We start from the raw sequence: 21,995 nt of genomic DNA, 5'->3' as shown, positions 1-21,995 counted from the left end.
TGTCTCGCAACGTCGGCGCATCATGATTTACCCATTCTTTCTGGGCATTTAAAGAAATTAATGAAGGGCAGTCTGGCGGAATTCGCTATGTACGTGAACTTCCGAGTGCCGGTTGCTCTAGCGATTTGCACACTTGCACTGCACGTGGAGCTCTTGCCTGCAACGCCTTCTTCAAAAACTCGATTTGAAAGCCTCAGTAGTAATGTTTTCCAGCCAAAACACATTGAAAGTTTCGTCATACTGTATTAACTTCTTTATTTCACCAGAAAAAAATGACGAATGATTGCATCATGATGTGTTGACGCAGCAAGAAACAGGCGGCATACTGCTCGTGTGTCACCACTGTATTGCAGGGAAGATGTCTCTTGTTTTTCTCAGACGCGCATTTTAGTTTATTCTCTTTTCTTTTAACTTTATGGTGGCAGCAGCCAGGCTCGGCATTCCTCTTTGTTTGCGGCAAAATTGTGACCAAGTATTGCTGGAAAACATAACCCTTAAAGCCGCAAACTAGCCAGCACAGCAATTGACCAGCCCTGATTACTTTGAGCAATTTCAGGTTCTTTGCATCCCACTTTTTACATGTTCTGTTAACTGGAAAACCCGCTTAATCCGAATATTTTTTACAGTCCCAGTGACTGCAAATAAACATGCAACTAACATGTATGTTTTATTAGTCATACAAGCAAGGCCTTTGAAGCTTTATAGTTTCTGTTCTAAAAAAGCTATAACCATAGAACTATTTGTAGCACTGCTTGCTGTAAGTAGAATTCGGTGATAATCACTGAGCAAGATCTCTATTGCCAGTTTATTAAAAGTGTGATCAAATGATGTTTTCATTATTAACCAGCTTTAGAATTGATTGAAACATGTACAATAACACTGAGTTCATATTTGATATAATCAAATGAATGTTTATACTCATTAAAGTATGACCATCCTAGCTTAAAACAGGAATTAGCAACACTCTGAAGAGCACTGAAGATGATGTGGTCTGTGAATGGGCTTTGGAACAGTGTATAAGAGCTAGGAATCACTTAAATCGGTAAACGGAGCCTTTATGAAAGAATCATATCTGCTGGTGGACATGAAGGACCACAGGTTATGTCGTGCACTTAGTCAGGGCAAAAACAGTTTGACTGTACCGTACAATCCCAAGCAATTGACGGTGGTGGAAGAGTCACTAGGCAATGCTTTTAAACTGAGGGTCCCGCCTTCGTTCAGGGGGGTCAGTGAGCCAAAATTCACAGGGTCGAGTCAGCATCGCTGAGAACAAGAACGGCCTTTAATTCGCGACTCAAAATAATCACGAGCAGCCTTCCAAACCCCCTCAACACGGCATTAACGCACACAGAAGGACCAAAAACCCGGAGGGAACAATCCCTGCAGACTGCCGGACAATCGAACATACACAGTGAAACAATAGCAGGAAAGCCAGCACGAAACGTAACAGAAATTTAATTAAACTTACACGCAACTCACTGTAGAATACGGGCCATCGACTTGCCCTATAGCCGATGCCCCCAAAACCGGCAAGGCCTCTCCTCTGTAGCAGGCAGGAAGGAAACACTCCTCGCGCCTAGATAACCAATTCTGCATCCCATCGCTCGCCTCTCCCCGAAAAGTCCCCGGGCTCGTCGTGCACCCCCTCTTATCTGCCCACCACTGTTCCGCCCCCAGTGGCTTTTTTGGAATGCGCATGTGGAATGCGCATGTGCTCTCCTCGCCCTGCTTCCACCGTGCATGCTGCAGGTAAGGGCCCATCGGCCAGACAAAAAAAATGCGCATGCTTTTACTCTCTTTACTGAACCAGCGAAAATGCTCATATAAAATTTTGTGTTATGATGAGGGGGAAAGAGGTTCTTCAAGTGTTGGGTCAATATGGGACAGTTAAAAGGTCCCTGCAACACATTCTGAAGTAACCATATGATACAGTCATTAAAAAAGCTTATTGCATCACAAATTTAACAGCGTATAAATTTTAAGAATCTGACCAGTACGAGCAGAGTTACGAAAATTTGTCGCACACTGCTATCACATTCTCTGTTCTCTCATCCCGACGAAAGCGCTGGAAGCTAAGCAGGGGAGGGGTATGGCATGAGCGAAGAACATACGTCACGTTTCTCTTGTGACCTTGAGTACTTCTTTTTTTTTCTTTGTATCCGCAGCTTTTCAGAGTGATCGTGTGCGCACGCGTGAACAGGTAACGGCCTCACAGGACGATCCCTGTAACGACCGAGAGCACCATGTTTAAATCAGCCAATGGCTGAAAGATGGCCTTCTACGAGTGATTTTTGAGTGTCTTCCGTCATTTGTTAAGAGAAGAGAAAGCATTCTTTAGCTGAATTTGGTGGTTTATTGTGAATTCCAGGCCGTGTACTGCGCTATAATATTTGGCTCACTGTTTTTGGGAGCCTCTACTACCCATTGGCAGTGTTTTGTGTCCGTTTTTTTTAAGAAGTGTTGCGGGGTTTCTTTAAGAAAACAATCCTGAGGCACCCCACGGAATGTACCAAGAAGTCGTGGTGCACTTATCTAAAGAGTCTGAGTACTCGAGTTTCTAGGAACCCCTGCTGCAGAATTCTGTAGTGGGGAACAGGTTGAAAAAAAAAAAAAAATGGAGAGGGGGTGGGTGCTTGGTGCTTGCTCGCTGATTGGCGCTCATTTCAAGTCTCCCGAAAAAAGGAAGGAGGTAGTTGCTTGCATAGGGGCTCTTGCTTGGGAATACTATAGATTTTGTACCATGTAACGGCACTTGTAAAAAAAACTTGCATTCTTTACAGTAATCTACATGGGATTTATTCTTCACCACTACTCTGTCACTATTTCATCTAGGGAAACCATCCCGTAACGTTTCCCGGCATGTCACAGTCCTGCATGTCCATTGCTGATGCTGCCTGGAAGCAGGCACTTTCATACCAGCCCCGGGAGCCACTGCAGAATTTGGACATGGACCACGTCATCCAGTCAGGTGGGTAGCACAATATCTGGAACAAATGACACAGCTCGACAATCTCCCGACAAAGGATAACTAGCGGCATAAACATTGGTGGGAGCATTATTTCTGCTTTTCAATTTTTGAGGCCATCGTGGGTTTCCGGTTTGCATGCCAGCATTGGACCAGTCTTGGCTCAAGCTTGGCAGCATTGGCAGAAATATTGGTCCCACATTTGTAAGAACAAATTTTGCCTAACTAGCATGTGTTTTGTGCGACACTGAACAATCAACCTAGTAATCAGTGTTGAAAGACCGTGTGCAGGCCATTATTGCTTTTCTTAGAGAATGGATGCACCAATACTGTTTGTTGACTGGCAAGGACGGGCTCTTATCGCCGTCTTTATACAGCGATACTATCAATTTTGTACGTTGTTGCCATCTTTACAAGGTGGCTATGGCACTATTATTTGTTGACTGAGAATGATGGGCCTTTTTTGGCATCCTTATACCATGGCAGTGCCAACATTTTATGTTGGCTGGTTACGACGGGCCTTTGTTGCCATCCTAGTACAATTCCAGTACCAATATTGTATTTTGGCTGGCTATGATTGACCATTGTTTGCGTCCTCATAGGCTGGCTTTGCCATCATTGTTTCTCAAGTGGCTTGACTGGAACTTCATTGTGCCATCATTTGCTAGCTTACAAACAATAATGGTTTGATTCGCTGTACTATTTGGCTCAGGATAAAAGATGATAGTATACCTCATCATAGAGTCTTACTCACACTGAGTATAACAGCAGCAGCATTCAGTTTCAAATGTCAAGTGGGCTGTTGCACCTAATCTTGATTAGTCTGCTAGGAATAGATTTAGTATTTATATCGCTGATTAAACCTTTATTTAATTTTACGTGATGTAGCATATTACATGTTTGTTACTTTATTTTGAGCTAACATGCTCATTAAAAGTACTAATTAGTTGGATGTATGAAATGTTTTACTGGCTATAGTATAAAATAAAAGGAGCATTTCTGCTGTTGCTAAAGGTAACCAAATAATTGTGGTGTATTGATCTCAATGTAACTGTTGAATGAAGTTCGAATAGGATGTTGTCAGTATATACATGCAGCACAAACTTTTACAGAGGGCTTGATGGATATGTATATATGCTTTGCCTTTTCTCTATAGAAAACATGCAGAACCTTCTGTGGAGGTTGTCTTAATCATAAGGTTTCCTATAAAATTTACTAGTAGAGGGAACTTCGTCTCTGTGATTGGTGATCCATCGGACGAACAATGGATGTTTTTCCTAGTCTTCGTGCTTGCGGTTTCAAACATATTTGTGGCTTTGTTAATTGTTATTTCTTGGCACCTGTTTGGATAAAAAAAATCAATTGTTTTGAACTTCGTGATCTGAATTAAATTGTTGGGCCTATAAAAAGGTCAAGATGGTGAAGTTGAACTTGTGAACATCTGCTGAGCTGTGTCTTGCGACTAAGTGGCAGCAGGCTACACAGAGCCAAAGGGAACCGAAAGAACGAAGTTTAGATAAATCTGTGCTGTGCCCACCATTCTTATGCTAGCCATAGCGTTATGCATTGCAGCTCTCCTAGACACTAGCACCAGATTTTTTCTGGTGTATTTTTAGGGAACGCTACGGTCTTAATGATGCATATGCATAAGACTTTACTGTAGGCAAGTGAGTAGTCACTGTGTTCAGCGGAAGTTTGTCCTTGGTGAGCGCTGGCATGGCATCTTTCATCTTTTTAGCATTTGTCAGTGTATGAAATTACACAGCAAAAAACCATCCATTATCATCAAAAGACATGTCTGCGTGAATTTTTGGCAAGGCTAGAATTTTTCTGAATTGCACAGGGCTCAGTGACGACTCCAGAAGTTCTTGTAGGGCTCTTATTCCACCATCGCAAATTTTTTCTACAAAGACTTCGTATCACATGTCCTCCTTTTACAGTCTTTTTATGAATCGTCACTTTCACATTCTGCCTGCATTTGATCTCTCTTGTGGGTGAGATTTATGGGTGCTATACCTGACTTCTTTGCTTCTTCAAATTTCTTTAGTTAGTATGAGGTAACCATTAGCAGCGTGTTGTGTGTAGCACAATTAATGCGGCTGATGCAGAGTGCGAAGCTAGTTCCCTACCCGTCAACTAACAAAGCTGATTGGCTCCGCGAAGGCGAACGCGGGAGACCTGCGCACGAGAAATAAAGGAGACTCCTTCATTCACACAGTTCACGAGCAGAGCCGTCCAATTCGTCCCTGTGTGGGACTAGCAGGGGAAGGCTTACTTGGAAGAGCGTCTGGCAAGAAGCAGGCCAGGCGTCGCCGTGTGAGTTTAAGTCATTGTTGGCATGCACGTGCTATTGAGAATGACGCAGGGATGCGACCACTGGTCTGTCCAAGACATGATGGCGGCACGCAGACGAGCTTATCCTCCTTCACTATACGTCATTACCGACTGTTGTTAAGGTGGCGGGGCGCCTCGCTGTCGCGTGCACACCTGGTCAGCGCACAGGGCTTCACGGTGTACTCTCCGCGCTTGAGGAGGCTTCTATAAAGCGACATGTAATAAGAAAGCTGATGGAGATTGAGCGTGAGAGCGGCTATGGTTGGAGGTTGGCCGATGCACGGCCTGGAATGGGAGAGAGTGTGACACGCGGTGAATCTATCCCTTTGCATGTTGTATTTGGTAACGAGGTTTTTACCAATGCAGTGTCTGTTATGAAAGTGTTTCTGCGAGTGGTTGTGATTATGCTAGCCCCAATGTGTGATTGACTTGTGTGAAGACCCTTTGTTCAACCAAGGGTTGAAAAGAGGATGTTTGAATCTGAAAAGGAAAAGCGGAGGTTCGGGCTTGGACTCAGGCAGATGCCTGAAGCTGCAATAAAGCGTCTCTTCACCGGACTACGGCTCTTCCTTGGCGCTGCCACTGTGCACTCAAGTCATCGAGGGGACTTATTCCGAACCTCAAACATTTTCTCTCCTGAGCTAGTGTAAAAGCTAGTCGACGAGGAGGAAATTAACTCCCTGTGTTTGATTTATTCAATTTTTTCAAGTCTCATTTTCGATTAAGTGCTTTGGCGCACTTTCTTGCAGCACACTATATAAGGGTATCCACGCTTTCTCCGAGTTCATTCTACAGCTCATTATGCTCTGATATTCCAAAATAGCGTGTACTGGAATGAATTTGCAAAATATATATTTCTTCTAACACGCAAACCTCCTTTTATCATGTTCATTTTGGCACACTAGATGAATGAATGGTGGGGAATTTAGAGAATGTGTTGTAGCGCCATGCTAATCACATTGAAAGGTGCCAAAAGCTAACGAAACGCTACCACATACCCTACCTACTTGTTGAGTGCAATAGCAGATGTTTACGACATTCTCTAAACACCCACATCATGTCCATGTGTTTGCCATTTCCACCGCAGTGGGCCTGCTGATGGCAGTGCCATCTAATTGTTTTTAAAATAAATTGAATGGCTGATGATCTGTGGCTACGGACGGCAAACCACGTGTAGTCAGAATTAATACATATCCACTACATAGGACTGTTGTCTGCGGTGTTTATCTGGCACTGAAGCACTGGTGGCATGCCATTAGTGAAAATGGATATTGGCATAGTTTTGATGATAAAGTCACCAATTTTTCTGTGAGAATTACTAGAGACATCTTCGGCGCTATGATGCACAAGAAGCTACAGGTACGGCAGTCCACTCATCATGGAAATGATGGGCTGTTAAAGTGCTTGCTTAAACTAGATTTCTGGCACCTTAATTAGTTTTATGACTACACAGATCTATTATTTTAAACAAAATGTCGCCTTACAAAAGTAAAAAAAATTTTTTTGTGAAATGTGTACAGAACGATTCACGATCAGTTATAGAGTAATTGGGCACACCGCTCGCTCATGTGTGTACTATTGGCGTCAAATGAAACATGAACAGGGGCAAGCATTAGCAGTGGTAAAGTGCTGGCGAACTGCAGTGCTGCATGCCAGTCAGTGGCGACGATTGGATAGTGCACTCCATACCATTTCTAATGTTCGCCACTGTTCGCGCACAGAGGGTGACATGTCATTGAGGTCTCATGCTTTGTTTATTTATTTACATCTCTTCCCACCAGTGGAGTGCAAGGTTCAGTTTGGACACAGCGCATTCTACGCTGATCAGCGGGTGTGCCTCAAGGTTTTCATCAGGTAATCTCCCATGACCAGTCAGTGAAATGCGAAACTTGTGAAATAATTACCAGATCTGCACGAGAGTGGCAGCTTTTGTTGTGCCTTGACAAAGTAATGTTGCATGCATCACATAAGTGTAAGAATTTTTATGCAGAGTGACAGAGGTGTCCAATTTCTCTCATGGTGGAAATACAGTGCATTGATTCAGTAAAAAGAGCCTATCTTTGAGTTCATGCATTGTCTCTACAGTGGGCAATGCATCAAGTGATAACACAGGTTATTAAACTTTTGCGTGAAAGAGTCATCGTATGAAAATTGAGCCATTTAGTGGTAGGCAGAGTTTTAGTTGAGAATGGTTTGAGTCAATGAATGGTGAACCGAGAGCATCCTCGCTAACCAGAATTGACACACTGATATCAGCTTAGTAATTTTATAGAGGTGGTTATATATCTTGCTGTGTTCTAGTACAGGTTTTGATAAATGGCGCAAAAAGAAAGCAATGTCACTCTATCAAATTTTCGGCCGAGGAAAGGCAGGTTTTCATGTTAAGGTGCAAAAGCTGACAATCCTTATTTCTCAAGGTCACATGCTTGCAGTTGTTTGCTGCACTTCGCCGCCGTCATTGGCACGAAACCACCACATTACTGCAAGATTAACTTCTAGTGTACTAAGTATAGTGAAACACCATAATAGGAGACACCAATGTGCCTGCACTGAAATGAAAGTTGACCAAAAAATCTGAATGGGGCATCCCTCTTACAGAGACCCCTGAAATAAGGGTTAAGAAGTCTTCCTCAGTGCATCTCCTACAAAGCTGTAGAACATGGTAATTTTCAAAAAAAGGCTTTTTTTTTTTCAATATTTTTTCAGCACACCAGAGACTCGTGTGCTTGCTAATTTCTTTCATGCAATCTTATTTCCTTTCGAACAGATCTAACTGCCCTCTTCCAATTAAGGCCAGTGGACTGAAGGTGCACTTTAACAACCAGGTATTGCCTAGTTCAACACTCTATGTTTATTTCCTTTTCTTTTTATTAGGGCTGTAATACTGCCCTAACAGCTCACTTGTGTCGGCGTGTTTAGCTGCACGAACTTGTTATTCTCAACTTTTTGTTATGTCAAGAGAATCTCTTGGGTCTTATCGTGTTTACTCGTGTAATGAGCGCACTCGCATAATAAACGCACCCCCAACTTCAATCATAAAAATTTGGATTTTTTTCCCCTCGCGTTATAAACGCACCCCCTGCATTCATCCTCTGCAGTCCCGCTAACCGACAGCTGGTGCCTCCTCACCCGTTGGATCTCTTCCATTTTTTATTATTTTTTCCGACCCCCCTCGGCCACCTCGGCTCGCTCCCTTCCTCCCCCTCACCCATTGCCGTGTGCCGTATTGTTTTTTTTTTATCTGTACACGACACGTCCCCCGTCTTTTTTATCTGCGCTCCACAGTAGGGTTAATGAATGATGCGAGAGTAGAGATTTCTGGAAAACCGGAAAAAAACGCTTGTCATCCAGAAAAGATCGTGACGATTTCTGCTACATGGTAGTACTCCCGAATCTCGCTTTGCTTGTTATCTGCGCGTACAGGAACTCCTCTTGCAAAAGCGAGGCAGCGGACGTATTTTGTCGTTAATCTTGTTATCGACGGTTCGTTCTGATGCTTCGGGGATAGCTTGCTAAAATGTTCGTTACTTGCTACAATGTTAATGGCGTCGTCACGGTCGTCGTGCAAGGTTGCCGCGAAATTTGCAAAGTGTGTTGTAACATCGTAGTGCACGCTTGGGCGCCCCTCGAGATCACAGCAGATACCACTGTTGAAGTTAAAGAAAAGATAGACGCAAGACGCTTTTATGGCGTGCACGGGCAGCCCTGGGACAGCTGGCAGAATATAGCGCTCCCAACCACAAAAGATGACTAAAGTGCAACAAAGAAGCTGTTTCCAAATAGTGTACGCATATTTCAATTTCGAAAGGCTAAGCGACCTAACTTTTTTTTTTCAATTACTGCATTTTTTGCTTCTCCCGAAAAAGTTTTCATAAAATTTACCCACGTAGTAAACGCACCCCCCATCTTTGCTCTGATTTTTCGAGAAAAAAAGAAAAAAGGTGCGTTTATCACACGAGTGAATAAGGTAATTGCAGAAACAAAGGCCACCAACCACCCTGTATAATTTGAGCAGTAACCTTTTTTCACAAGCTGGATTTGACTCTAAATATATAATATATGTGGTGCTGTGCTGTGTTGCTGAAAGTAGCTGTGTAAAAGTGGGACACTACATTAGCAAACTGTGCCTTTTAATATTGGCACTCAGCATTGTTTACGCATATTGTTGTTTCATTTGTATTTTGAACATGAAGCCTCTGTTGGTTTTTTGTTGACAGCACTATAACAACTTCTGCATCGTCGAGGATGGTGACCCAGCCGCAGCCATAGGCAGCCTGCACTTGGTGCCCCGGAGGACACAGTCCTTCTCCTTTGCATTCCTGCCACGGTCATGTGACATCAACAGCGACATACAGGTCTGTGCACACTCGTTAAAAGAACGCGTTAGAGATACATCAAACTAAATCTGAATTCGGGGTCACTTATGTGGCCAGTTGTTTCCCCTTAGACAGCTAAGAAAACAGGAGGATTCTCTGGGGGGCAACATATACGGCATGAGTTTTTTTAACGAATCAGTTGATTTCTCCATGCAGGTGAAGTCTCCTTTTTTTTCAAAGTGAGGTACGTGTTATAGTTACTGTGTTTGTAATGCAACGACCAAAACAGCGGGTAAGTGTCTGTGTTACAAGCTGCCACTCTAGCGTCGCCAGCGCGAAGTCGGCGACGGGAATGACAGCAGGTTGGTTCGTTCCGTACGCAAGCAGAGACAGTGAAGAGATCAGAGACGTGAGGAAACAAAACAAACTTTACTCTAGTGATATTGCAGCACACGGGATCTAATACAACACTTCAATACAACTAACAAAATACATCAACACTTGATACAACTAAAAAAATACATATAAAACCAATAAATCAGCTTACGCGAGAGAACTATTACAAACTACACAAACTAACACCAATAGAACTACGGAGGAGAAAGTTTGAAGATATAAACAGGTGAAGGCATACGTGTGATGACCGGCAGCGTTGCGTCCCCGACGATCGGATGCGAGAAGTCGAAGAGAGTTCTGGCACGACTGCGATGTCAGCGGTGTTGCTACGCTGGTGGCTCCGGGAGGCTAGTGCTTGCAGGTGACTTCGAGCAGGTTGAGCTAACTCGAGGCGAAGTCCCGATGTCTACGTTGCAGACGTTAATATCGCGTCACAACTAGACGAACGGCTAAGTTTAGGTGGCCAGCCGATACAGAGCCACACTAAAAACCTCTAGAAGAGATGCTTGTTGATCTGTTTCTACACCATGTTGGTCAGCGACTAGTCTGCCTAGCAGGGCAAAATCCTGCGCTTAAATCCCCCTCGTGTCTCCTCGCTCTCTTTCTTGGGGACAAGAGACCTCTACATGGGTCCAATCATGTGCGTTTAATTGATGGAAACTCCGCCTCAAAAATATTTTGACCCCACCCCTTTTTAATTGGGAGAGGGCCCTCAACTAGCGAGAGTGACAACCTGTCGGGTTGTTGTCATACGGCTTGGCCACCAGAGCGTTTCCCCGTTTTCCCCGTGGGAACGGTCAACCGTTTGGCTCTCAGCCGGTGCGTCTCGTAGTCTAATCCTTGTTCGGGGTATACCGCGGCCTTCTACGACCTTGCAGACGCCGCCGCAGTTACAAAAGGATGAACCGTCGGCGGCGACGTTCTAAGAAGAGCATCCCATTTTGCACTTCTCGGCTCCCTTTCATGCGCTCGCCGTTCTCACGGTCAGTGGGGGAGTACGGCGCCCGTTAATTGGCGTGACGCGGTGTCGCCATAAATGGCCGTCCGTGACATTGCCCCCCACTTTCAGAATGTTACTCATAACATTTGTTCACACGGAGGGGAATTTTTCGACAACAAGGAACAAAACACCACCAACAAGGGAGACATGAGGGCTGTCCCTCTCATACACAACATAAATAGGCAGAGTGCATCAAAGTAACAACAAAAGGAAAAAAAAAAAAACAATTGTTAGAGTACCAGCTTCAGTTACACGCAACAATATCAATGCGCCATACAAACAAGAATACGAAATAGCCGTGTACGGCAACCATCAATACAGAATACACTGCACGAATGTAGACTACGAAACAAAACGGAACAGGTGCGCTCCTCTACTGTAGTGCAATCCTTCAATGTGCATTACAAGTAAAAACAACCAATGCACCAAGCAAAAAGAAAATAACTCAAAATACCCTTCTTATACAATGAAATACGCACATACAAACAGAAAACAACCGACGAAAGGAAAAAAAATAACATGCTCATAGACCTCAAGAACTATTTCCGGCTCAAGTAATCGGCTCCCACGTTTTCGCTACCCTTAATATGCGTAATGGTGAACTGGAACTTCTTGGAGTAGTAAACTCCATCGAAGTACTCGAGCGTTCAGCTGTTTTGCCCGTTGGATATAACTCAGAGGCTGGTGGTCTGTCTTTGTTTACGGCCGCCAACTATTTGTCTACTACTGAAACACTAAGCTATCCAGCTTTCCTGAAACTTTGGCCTACGCTGTGGCCAAAATACTCTTCGTTTGCTCAACCTGAGAAAAAGTTTACTGTTTTGCTTATATGATCACTTGATCAATCGTTTTCAAAGAAAACCAACAACACTTTCACTGGTTTATGCTAAAACCGTGCCCCAATGACTCTCAATTCTCAATGCGCGCAACGACAACTGTACCGTGTCACGCCAATCTTAATCAATTTACGAAATCATTCGGTTTATGCTAACATCTTCCTCAAATGCTCATTCATGCCACATCCCCATGGCAGTGAAGGCATACGATGCCACACTAAACCTTTGAAAAAACTAAAAAAATGACACATTTTCTTGGTTTTTACCTCATGCAAATTTTCGCACTCATGATTAAACTAATTCGATGCTAACTTTCAGCCTTTGGCTCGGCGGTTTTCCTTCTGAACAATTGACACCGCATCACGTAACTTGCAAAAATTATGACATAAGTCTGCATCTGCAAAGCAACACTAAGTAACCATACTTAGCACGTACGTGCAACATTTCTTCAAACTCACCGCCCCCCTTTTCTCAATTAGATTCGCTTGAATCGCACACGATGGGGTCGCGTTCCCGGCGGCCTTCGAGCACGCCAGAGGTTACAAAAAGCACGAACGCCAGACTGTGTCCTGCTGTCACGCCTCATTCTGCATTTCGGCCGGCTCCCCTCAGGAATGTGCAAGGGACGCCAGAACCAGGGGGGAAGCCTGGGTAATAGTGTCTTTGTGGTCGCCCCCACGCAGTACTTAGCCGTTGTGCCTTTTCGACTTTGAACCTTCGGGCAAGGCCGCTTTCCCGAAGTCGTCGAAATGAACCGCGCCTTTCGTTCGGGTGACGCACCTCCTTTTCCCCCTCTACACCTGGCTCGCCGCTTGTGCCTCCATGAACACCACCATTGACGTTTCTTGAAACGGATGAATGGCCTAGCCTTTCGTCTTTCTCGAGATGGAGTGGGATCTGCCCTAGGCTTACACAGTGCGGTGCGCTTCCGCTTCTTTCGTTTTCGGCGATGTTTGCTTGCCCCCTTTCTCTCGATGTCACCATCATGTCGCTTCGGGACCTCAGAAGTTGGGAAGCTCGTTGGAGCTGGTGCTAGGTCTTCCCTCCCGATAACGCTTTTTGAACTCTGCGTCACGACGGACTGTCGGGCCAAATTAGCTTTGTCAACACTGATGAAGCCATCAACTGGGCCCTCTCCGACGGCATCGCTGCATTCCTGAAGCGTCGCGTCCTCGCTCTGATTCGCCACTGTGCTAATCATGCCTACATTTGACGATGTCGAAACGTACTCTTGAGGCACGAAGGAGGTTTCCAGCATCTTACTGGGCCCATTAGGGCTGCTGGCACTCTCCTCATCCACGCAAGGAGCGTCTTTTGACATCGTCTCTACCTCCAGACCGGCCAAGGCCTCGTTCTCAGCATGCTCTACCTTGATGCATTCCAGAATACGCGGGCCCTTTTCTGGCGCGATCTCTGGTTCTAGCGCTTCCTGCCACACTTTAACGTCCATCGCTTTCCGACGTGCCTCGCTTTCAGACTGTTGTCTTTCTGTTTCGCGCTTTCTTTCAGACTCTTGTCTGAGCTGCTCTTCTTTTGTCCAGGCAGAAGTTCCGAATATCCGGAACATCTCTGCCTTAACTACCTCGTAGTTGTTCGCGTTCTGCTGACTGAGTCGCGCAACAGCTTCATTTGCCTCGCAAGGCAGAATCGTGAGTAGCCCTTGACACCATGTGTCTCACTCAAATGACAGTTCCTCGCCGGCATCGCCGTGCTCACTGCTGGATCGGCTCACCCTGCTACCCTCACTGAGGCAAATCTGTAATTGCAGTAACCGCACTTCCCGTTCTCCGGCTTCCTTTGCCGCTTCTCGTTCTTTCGCCCTTTCTTTGCGCTCTCTCTCCTTTTCCTGGCGCTCTCGCTCCTTTTCGTCGCGTTCTCTTTCCTTTTCTTCGCGTTCTCTCTCCCTTTCTTTTTCCTTTTCCTCCCGGGCCAGTGCTCGCTTTTCTCTGGCTAACGCCTGCGCCTGTTCCTGCTGCTCCTTAACCCATTGTCTCAGTTCGGTGCCCTCGAGGCCTAACTGTTTACCGTACGCGATCCACTTATCAAAATCCATACACTCCATACTGCAACTGTCACTATAATGCTACTATAAAAACAGCGCAATCATTGCAGGATGCAACCGCTTCAACTGTGCGGCTCTATCACCACGCTGTCCGCACGGTTCTCGTTCACCCCTCACTGTCTTACTCTTGTACGGAACGTCCTGTCTCGCGGATGCCAGTTCTGTTACAAGCTGCCACTCTAGCGTCGCCAGCGCGAAGTCGGCGACGGGAATGACAGCAGGTTGGTTCGTTCCGTACGCAAGCAGAGACAGTGAAGAGATCAGAGACGTGAGGAAACAAAACAAACTTTACTCTAGTGATATTGCAGCACACGGGATCTAATACAACACTTCAATACAATTAACAAAATACATCAACACTTGATACAACTAAAAAAATACATATAAAACCAATAAATCAGCTTACGCGAGAGAACTATTACAAACTACACAAACTAACACCAATAGAACTACGGAGGAGAAAGTTCGAAGATATAAACAGGTGAAGGCATACGTGTGATGACCGGCAGCGTTGTGTCCCCGACGATCGAATGCGAGAAGTCGAAGAGAGTTCTGGCACGACTGCGATGTCGGCGGTGTTGCTACGCTGGTGGCTCCGGGAGGCTAGTGCTTGCAGGTGACTTCGAGCAGGTTGAGCTAACTCGAGGCGAAGTCCCGATGTCTACGTTGCAGACGTTAATATCGCGTCACAACTAGACGAACGGCTAAGTTTAGGTGGCCAGCCGATACAGAGCCACACTAAAAACCTCTAGAAGAGATGCTTGTTGATCTGTTTCTACACCATGTTGGTCAGCGACTAGTCTGCCTAGCAGGGCAAAATCCTGCGCTTAAATCCCCCTCGTGTCTCCTCGCTCTCTTTCTTGGGGACAAGAGACCTCTACATGGGTCCAATCATGTGCGTTTAATTGATGGAAACTCAGCCCCAAAAATATTTTGACCCCACCCCTTTTTAATTGGGAGAGGGCCCTCAACTAGCGAGAGTGACAACCCGTTGGATTGTTGTCATACGGCTTGGCCACCAGAGCGTTTCCCACGCTTTTCCCCGTGGGAACGGTCAACCGTTTGGCTCTCAGCCGGTGCGTCTCGTAGTCTAATCCTTGTTCGGGGTATACCGCGGCCTTCTACGACCTTGCAGACGCTGCCGCAGTTACAAAAGGATCAACCGTCGGCGGCGACGTTCTAAGAAGAGCACCCCATTCTGCACTTCTCGGCTCCTTTTCATGCGCTTGCCGTTCTCACCGTCAGTGGGGGAGTACGGCGGCCGTTAATTGCCGTGACGCGGTGTCGCCAAAAATGGCCGTCCATGACAGTCTGCCACTTTAGTGTCCCTCAGTGGTCCGGCAGTAGTTGACATGTCAAAATATACCACTACATAAAATGATAAGGAGACCTCTAAACTAATTTGGCTGAAAAAAAAAAAGAGAGAAAAAGAAAGTTACGGTAATTGCCGTTTTTTAGAAAAATCACTATTACTAACCGGCTCTTCAGCAGCAGTTTTCTATCTTTCTTCTCGTGCAGGTTTAAAAGAAAAAAAAATAACATATAAGAGACTGACTGGTTGAGTTTCGCCGTACTGCCATTTTATTTAGCAGAGAGAAACTGCTTAATGCTCGTCTGCTTTGCGGTCATACTCGGGCTTAGGAAGGCGTCCTCCAGCTGCTTGATGCATCGCTTCACTCGATCTTCCCCGCCACTGCCTTATTTTGAAGCAAGCGCAGCAAATTTCTCGTCTCAGACGATGTCGGCACCTCTCGAAGTGGTTCGTGATTGCTGTCGTCTCATACGTTAGTGACCGTTAGAACAATTTCGGCATTCGTCATTTCTCCGGTCACCTCCACATCCTGCTCACACAGGGCGATGCTTGATTTCGTTCGGCCTCCTTTCTCCACTTCCCTAATTAGGGCAACTTTTCTGTTAGCATTAGCAACTTGCACTGCTTTGATGACATGCTTGCTGCTATGCTAAGTTGCCGCTCCTCGCAGTCAGTGAAAAATTCATACCGCTTGGTTTGCGCAGATGAACAGTAATCACATTTCAGGGAAAATTATGTGCGCTGCACAAAACGAACGAGGCAAAACTATGCCAAGCATGGGCAGAAGGCCTCCCTCCTCCCCGCATGTGTCACATGACGTGCCACAGGATTGCTTGACAAAGTTTATATGTTACTAGGCTGTGACTTCGCACCTTTGTAGAAAGCATCAATGTAGTGGCAGGTGTGGCTAAATAAGAAAAAAAAAAATCTATGGACTTAAGGTTTGGCAGCATGGCACGAATCTTTTGAAATGGTTCAGCGGTGGAATTTTCGCTCCACTCTCAGTCAAAATTTTCAGTTATCCACTATCTGACCCCAAAATACTTTGAGATAAAAGGAAATATATATATGGGGCGTATAGGAAAATGTATGGCGCCACGTAAAATTTCGACTTAGCCGATTTTTCGAGATAGTATGTGAGTTTGAGTTAACAAGTTGTTGCTGTATACACAACAGAGCTGCTGACTGACACTCTCAGGATGTGCGTCTACATAAATACCTCACAAAGTGTATGAGGGGAGGGGATGACCGCTGCCATAACTCGGTAAGAGCATTGGTTGCAGGAATGATCCTTGCTGATGGCAGACTGTTGTTGAATTACAGTGGGGCAGTAGGAGCAGCCGACAGACTCTGTGAGTGATCACTCGACTCGGGCGTAGAGCAACACCTTCAAATCCGTGATTAGAACACAATCCGCGCTGCCACAGCAATTATGGGGAGCAAGGTAGAAGCGTAGGTCCTTGAGTCGCCCAGAATACCTTCTGTGGGGTATTCCGTCCCGCTATTTCCACTGTTGAATTCTTTGTACAGGGTTGTTGGCTGTCACTCTGTGACGAATTAATTTGCCCAGTTGGTTTGTCGTCCACCATTACTGCTAAAACACGTGACAGTGGCGGCACCCCCAAACAGGCGAACGGTCATTCGCACTGTAGGCAAAAACCCTGTCCCATCATTGTCACGGGAGTACAGCAAGCCGAGTTCCGCTCCTCTCTGCAGATTTTGGTGGAGCAACTTTTCCTGCTCCTCGGAGTCACTCCCATTCTGAATTCACTCCAATTCTTACATTGGAACCCTTGACTCCCGCCCTCGCTCTGCCATTGGAACACACTTGCCCCTAAAGGAGAAAAAAACTTGCTCCGACTGCGTCATTGGAATTCGACATGCTTTTGGTCTACTTTACAGTGTAGCCCGGTTATAACAAAGCTGGTGGGAATAAGACATTATTTTGCTATAACCACTTTTTCGCTATATCCGGACTTTAATAAAAAGTTCAGACAATATGCAGACCAAGTAAAAAATTTTATTTATACCCCCTGAAAAAAGTGGTCAAGGCTCCCCTGGACGCGTTTCACGAGCAGGTGTTTTAGAACCCTGGCCTCAACACTGTCCATCTGAGCGCAATCCTCTGGTTTGGAACTCAAATACTGCATCGACAGCTGCGACAGCTACTCCAGTGGTCAGGACTGAGGTGCAGCAATGTCATCGCTTTCGGGGCCTGAGGAACTGACATTGGCGATTGTTTCCTTTTCCGAGACACTAGTGGCGAGTTTGTCAGTGGTGAACTCCGCAGTTGCGACGAGGTCTTTATCCACGAGAGTGAATTCCATATAATCCGACCGGCTTGGAACAAAGCTTGCATTGCCAGCGGCCTCCCAAAGCTGCCCTAAGCTTGTCACAGCCGCGGCACCAGCTGCTGCTGTTTCTTCTTCGGCAGCGCTGCTTCTCCACGTAAAACCCACTTTTTGGAAGCATTGAAGGATCGTCCCAGGCTTCATGTCCCTCCAGTATGGCCTTCACCAGTGGCACCTTCAAGTCAGCTGAGTTATCAGCTGTTCGGATGTTGATAAGAAGACACTCAACGACACGGCAGCTATAGTGGACTTTGAAGTTTGTGATCACTCTCTGGTTCATTGGCTACATCATGGCAGTTGCAATGGGAAGCAGGAAAAGGACCTTGACAGGGCTTAGATGTGCATTGACATGGCATGCACTGCAGTTGTCGAGCAGAAGCAGCACTTTGCGCTTCTTCGAGCTCATTTTCTTGCCATAGTCAGTGAGCCACTTACGGGAGATGTTCCCCGTCATCCATGTCTTGGTGTTGTGTGTGTACGCTTCTGGCATTGACAGCACCTTGCAAAGCCCCGCAGTTTCTTTATGCTTGTTGACGACCAGTAAGGGGTCACTTGTCTGTGCCAGCCATGTTCACGTACACCAACTTCGTGATGTGGTTTTCGCTGTTTTTTCTTCCCATGCATTTATCAGTCTTTGTCACGAGAATTTTTGCTGGCAGTAACTGAAAAAGCATCCCCGTTTCATCAGTGTTGTAGATATCTCTCTTGATGTATGTGTCAAGAATGCAGCACCTATGCTTCTCCATTCAACACTGGAGACGGTCCTCGTCAAGGAATGCAGCTTCACCAACAGTGTTTTTGTACGTGATGTCATAGCCGTCTCTGAATTGCTGCAACCATCCGTTGCCTGGATTAAAGTTATCACGGCCGAGAACAAGCTCCAGACTATCGGCCTGCGCAAGCAGGATTGGCCCACTGAGAGGGACGTTCTTTGCGCGAGCATCTACAAATTATTTTTAGAGTGCCGATTTAACATTGCCGCAAATGGCAGTGCGGATCTGCTTCTGCTCACCACTGCCAACGTCGTCCTCCAAATCAGCATCAAAATTGCCGTCATTCTTTATGATCATCGCTAAAGTGGACCGGGCGACACCATAGTACTTCTGCGCAATGTCACTCTTCTCGATTTTTTTGTGAACTTCATCCAAAATGGCACGTTTCACATTGAGGGAGAGCACCTTTCGTTTGGTCGGGGATTAGGTTGACGTTCCAGGTATCAGGGGACTAGACATTGTCAATGAGTTCATTGGTGCACAAGGCAGACGAAGCTGTTAGCGTGGGAAGGTCCAAGTGAGCAGTGATGACCAGCTTTTCATCAGTGAACACAGCTGAGCAAGCGTGCGAGTGCTTCTGCTGTCCGAACTGTACTGCTTTGTTTGTGTACACGAACCACGCCAACCACGCAAACAAGCATGACAGGCTTAGGCGGGCGTCACTGTAAATGCCATGCCATGGAAAAAGAGCAATTTAGAAGCACACCTACTTCGCTTTTAAACCACGATGTGGCAGCCCAATTGGGCTGGCGTGGCCCCATGGAGTTTCCTAAAGTTTCCTAAACTAGAGGGGACTCTAGCTCTGCAATCTTTCAGCGACCATGGGAATTACAGTATTTACTCGTGTAATCCTCGCATTCGCATAATTTTTGCACCTCCCACATCTCCTGACAAAAATACGATTTCTTTCTTTTCCTCGAGTAATTATCACACCCCGAAAATTGCCGCAATAATGTCATCTGCTCGTTCTAGCCACTGATGATGATAGTGTGTGCTGTCTGGTACCATCTCCTAAACATAGAGCGTACTATTATTGCACCGAGATTCAATCCAATCCAATAGAAGCCAAAGTGGCAAGTGCGCGTTGCGGCGGGATTTGTATGTTATGTCTGTAATCTGTTACGTTATGGGGCGATATGGAACCTACACGGTTGCTTTCAAGTTGAAAGTGATTGATCATGCACTAAACAGCGGTAACAGGGCCGCCAGTAGGCCCTTCGGAGTAGACGAGTTTTGTGTTCGCTACTGGAGATGGCAGCTGAAAGCCACCAAGACATGTTGGGCCTTCCATGTGCCTAAGACTGGGATTGATGGTAAACTTTTTTTCTTCAGAAGGCAACTGCAGGCGATTTCGTTAAATGGCCATCAGCCCAATATTGACGTCTCGCTTACCTTTTGAGGGCTCCTGTTGAGTGACAAACGCTACCACTACGCCCGCAACGCCCATAAGCACTCTAATTCTCGACTATTTGCTTGCACTTTTTGTGTCTCAAATAAATCTTGCCTTGTGTTGAACCTGCGCTTTTATTGTTTAGGTAAATTTTAATTAGTACTTCTCAAAGCTTGATGTTAATTGCTGGTGTGAGAATTCCGATTTGTGGTCACTTCATTTTTTTTTTTGCTCTGTACGTTTTCGTTGAAAATTTTTTCCGCTTAATTCTTGCACACCCCAATTTTGCATCTGTTTTCCACCAAAAAAAAGTGCGAGGGTTATGCGAGTAAGTACGTTATAAGTATGACATCGATTTGCCTAGTCTTTGTGCTTGCGAGCGGGGAATGCACTTGTGGCTTCGTTTATTGCTGTGTTTTGTTTTTGTTTTAAAGGAAAGAACAAATCGTTTTTGGTTTTGTGACCCGATTTGAAGTGGTAAGCCTAAAAAATTAAGGTGGTGAAGCGTAACTGGCGCACATTTGTGAATTGTTGTTTTGTGACAAAGCAGCTTCAAGTCACGTGAAGCCAGAACGTAAAAACGTAAAGTACGAAGTCTAGGCAAATCCATGTCATACCCACAATTCCCATGCTTGCTGAAGCGTCATACGTTGCAGCTCCCATAGACACTAGCGCCAGAGTTCCCTTTAGTGTATATTTACGAAACGTTATGCATGGCCTCATGGATGGCCAAATGCTCAAAGCGTGGGGCGGCGTTCTTGTGAAGCAAGCCAGGGAATGTAGTATGCAGTGTGACAAGATAAAATACCAGCAACCTTTTACCCTGCAGTCGGCCGGCCTGGCACTGGAAAAAAGAATAGAAAGCGTTTGCTTGTTTTGGCGACGACCGCCGGGTGATCGTATGATGCAGTGAAGCAAGTCTTTGCAAAGAACTGAGCAAAAGGGAAAATGATACTGGGGAAACTGCTGGAAGTCAAGAATTAGGGTTTTTTTTACCGTTTTCACTCGCGCGAAAGCTCAAAAGAATGTTTGATGGCATTTTCTTTCTATTTCTTGAAAAAACGCTGTGCTATATTCACTGAGGTAGGTTTATATACTTCGTTTAGACTGGACTTAAAAGACATCGAAAATGCTGAAATTAGAACGGGAAGTCAATATGGCTTCAATATAACTGCTATTTCACTCTTAGTGGGTTCATTATAGATGGGCTACTCTGTACTTCAATTGCATCTATATCAGATTTACTAGAATACACTTGAAACAGTGCACTTAATGCCCCAATACTTTCCTTGCCTTCATTGTCTGCTGCTTTCTGTTAATGTTATATCAAACAAACAAGCCTCATCATTTTTTTTGGTCACATGTTTTTATTGTGACACAAATGAATAAGTCATTTTTTTAATATTTTCGTTTAATTCACACTGTACATCCAGTGTGTAAGTCTTGTACTATATGTACTGCTTCAGACTGCTCTACAATCCCTATAATTAAGGTAGATCACCACGTGTAGAACCTGCTGCCTTTCTTTTCAACCTGATGACAGAACCAATCAGCCATTTCAGGGTGCTCACTGCTGTGATGGGGTGCTCCACCATCAATGTGTGTGTTTGAAGGTTTGCTCGGTGCATCTGCGACTGGGCTCTCCTCCATCGTCCGAGCCGTCCACCGGTCTGACGCTGGCCTGGAACTGGGAATGGCCTCCAAGCAACAGCTCAAACAATGGTGGTGCCAGGCGGGGCCTGGCGTGGGACCCGATCCCTCACAAGCCCTTTGGCCACGGGGAGGAAGTCGCGTTTCACCAACTGCCACAGGTGGCCTCCACTAGGTTAGGGCACAGTGATGTATATGATTTCCAGTGGCGAATCGAGAAGTGACGGGCATACCCATTAACCGTTCAGGTGCTTTGTCCACATATGTGGATGAAACTTGCTCTTTGCCATTTCATTCGAGTGCATTAGATGAATTGAACTTCCCGTACGTTCACTGTTTTTACGTAACATCGGTGCGCTGCATACTACTGTGACCGATCTCTTTGGTGACGTTGGTCCTGAATGCGGCATGCTGAACGACCCATCAAATGTTGTATGCTGTTCAACGGATGTTCATTGTGCCATGTTCAGAACCAAGACCAAAAGTATAATTTTTCTTTGCTCAAAATGACTTCAACCAATAACAGACTGTGTATACATTTTGAGTCAGGGGTATGGTTATTTTTATGTATAAAAGCAAACATGCCCGGCTGCATAATAATAATTAGATA

General features: G+C 45.5%; 1 protein-coding gene across 1 annotated transcript in view; it reads left to right on the top strand.

Annotated features, from left to right (window-relative positions):
• LOC119169445 (trafficking protein particle complex subunit 11 gry) overlaps positions 1-21,995 on the top strand; it is a 153,520-nt gene that overhangs the window by 78,815 nt on the left and 52,710 nt on the right. Inside the window, exons 16-20 of the mRNA XM_037420514.2 lie at positions 2,833-2,968; positions 7,081-7,153; positions 8,067-8,124; positions 9,517-9,654; positions 21,349-21,560. Of these exons, the coding sequence (XP_037276411.2) occupies positions 2,833-2,968; positions 7,081-7,153; positions 8,067-8,124; positions 9,517-9,654; positions 21,349-21,560 (617 nt within the window). The remainder of the gene's footprint in view (positions 1-2,832; positions 2,969-7,080; positions 7,154-8,066; positions 8,125-9,516; positions 9,655-21,348; positions 21,561-21,995) is intronic.

Source organism: Rhipicephalus microplus, unplaced genomic scaffold, assembly GCF_043290135.1.
Source record: "Rhipicephalus microplus isolate Deutch F79 unplaced genomic scaffold, USDA_Rmic scaffold_23, whole genome shotgun sequence".
Taxonomy (NCBI): Eukaryota; Metazoa; Arthropoda; class Arachnida; order Ixodida; family Ixodidae; genus Rhipicephalus; species Rhipicephalus microplus.
Note: the sequence above shows the minus strand (reverse complement) of the source record. Positions and strands in the feature narration are given on the sequence as shown.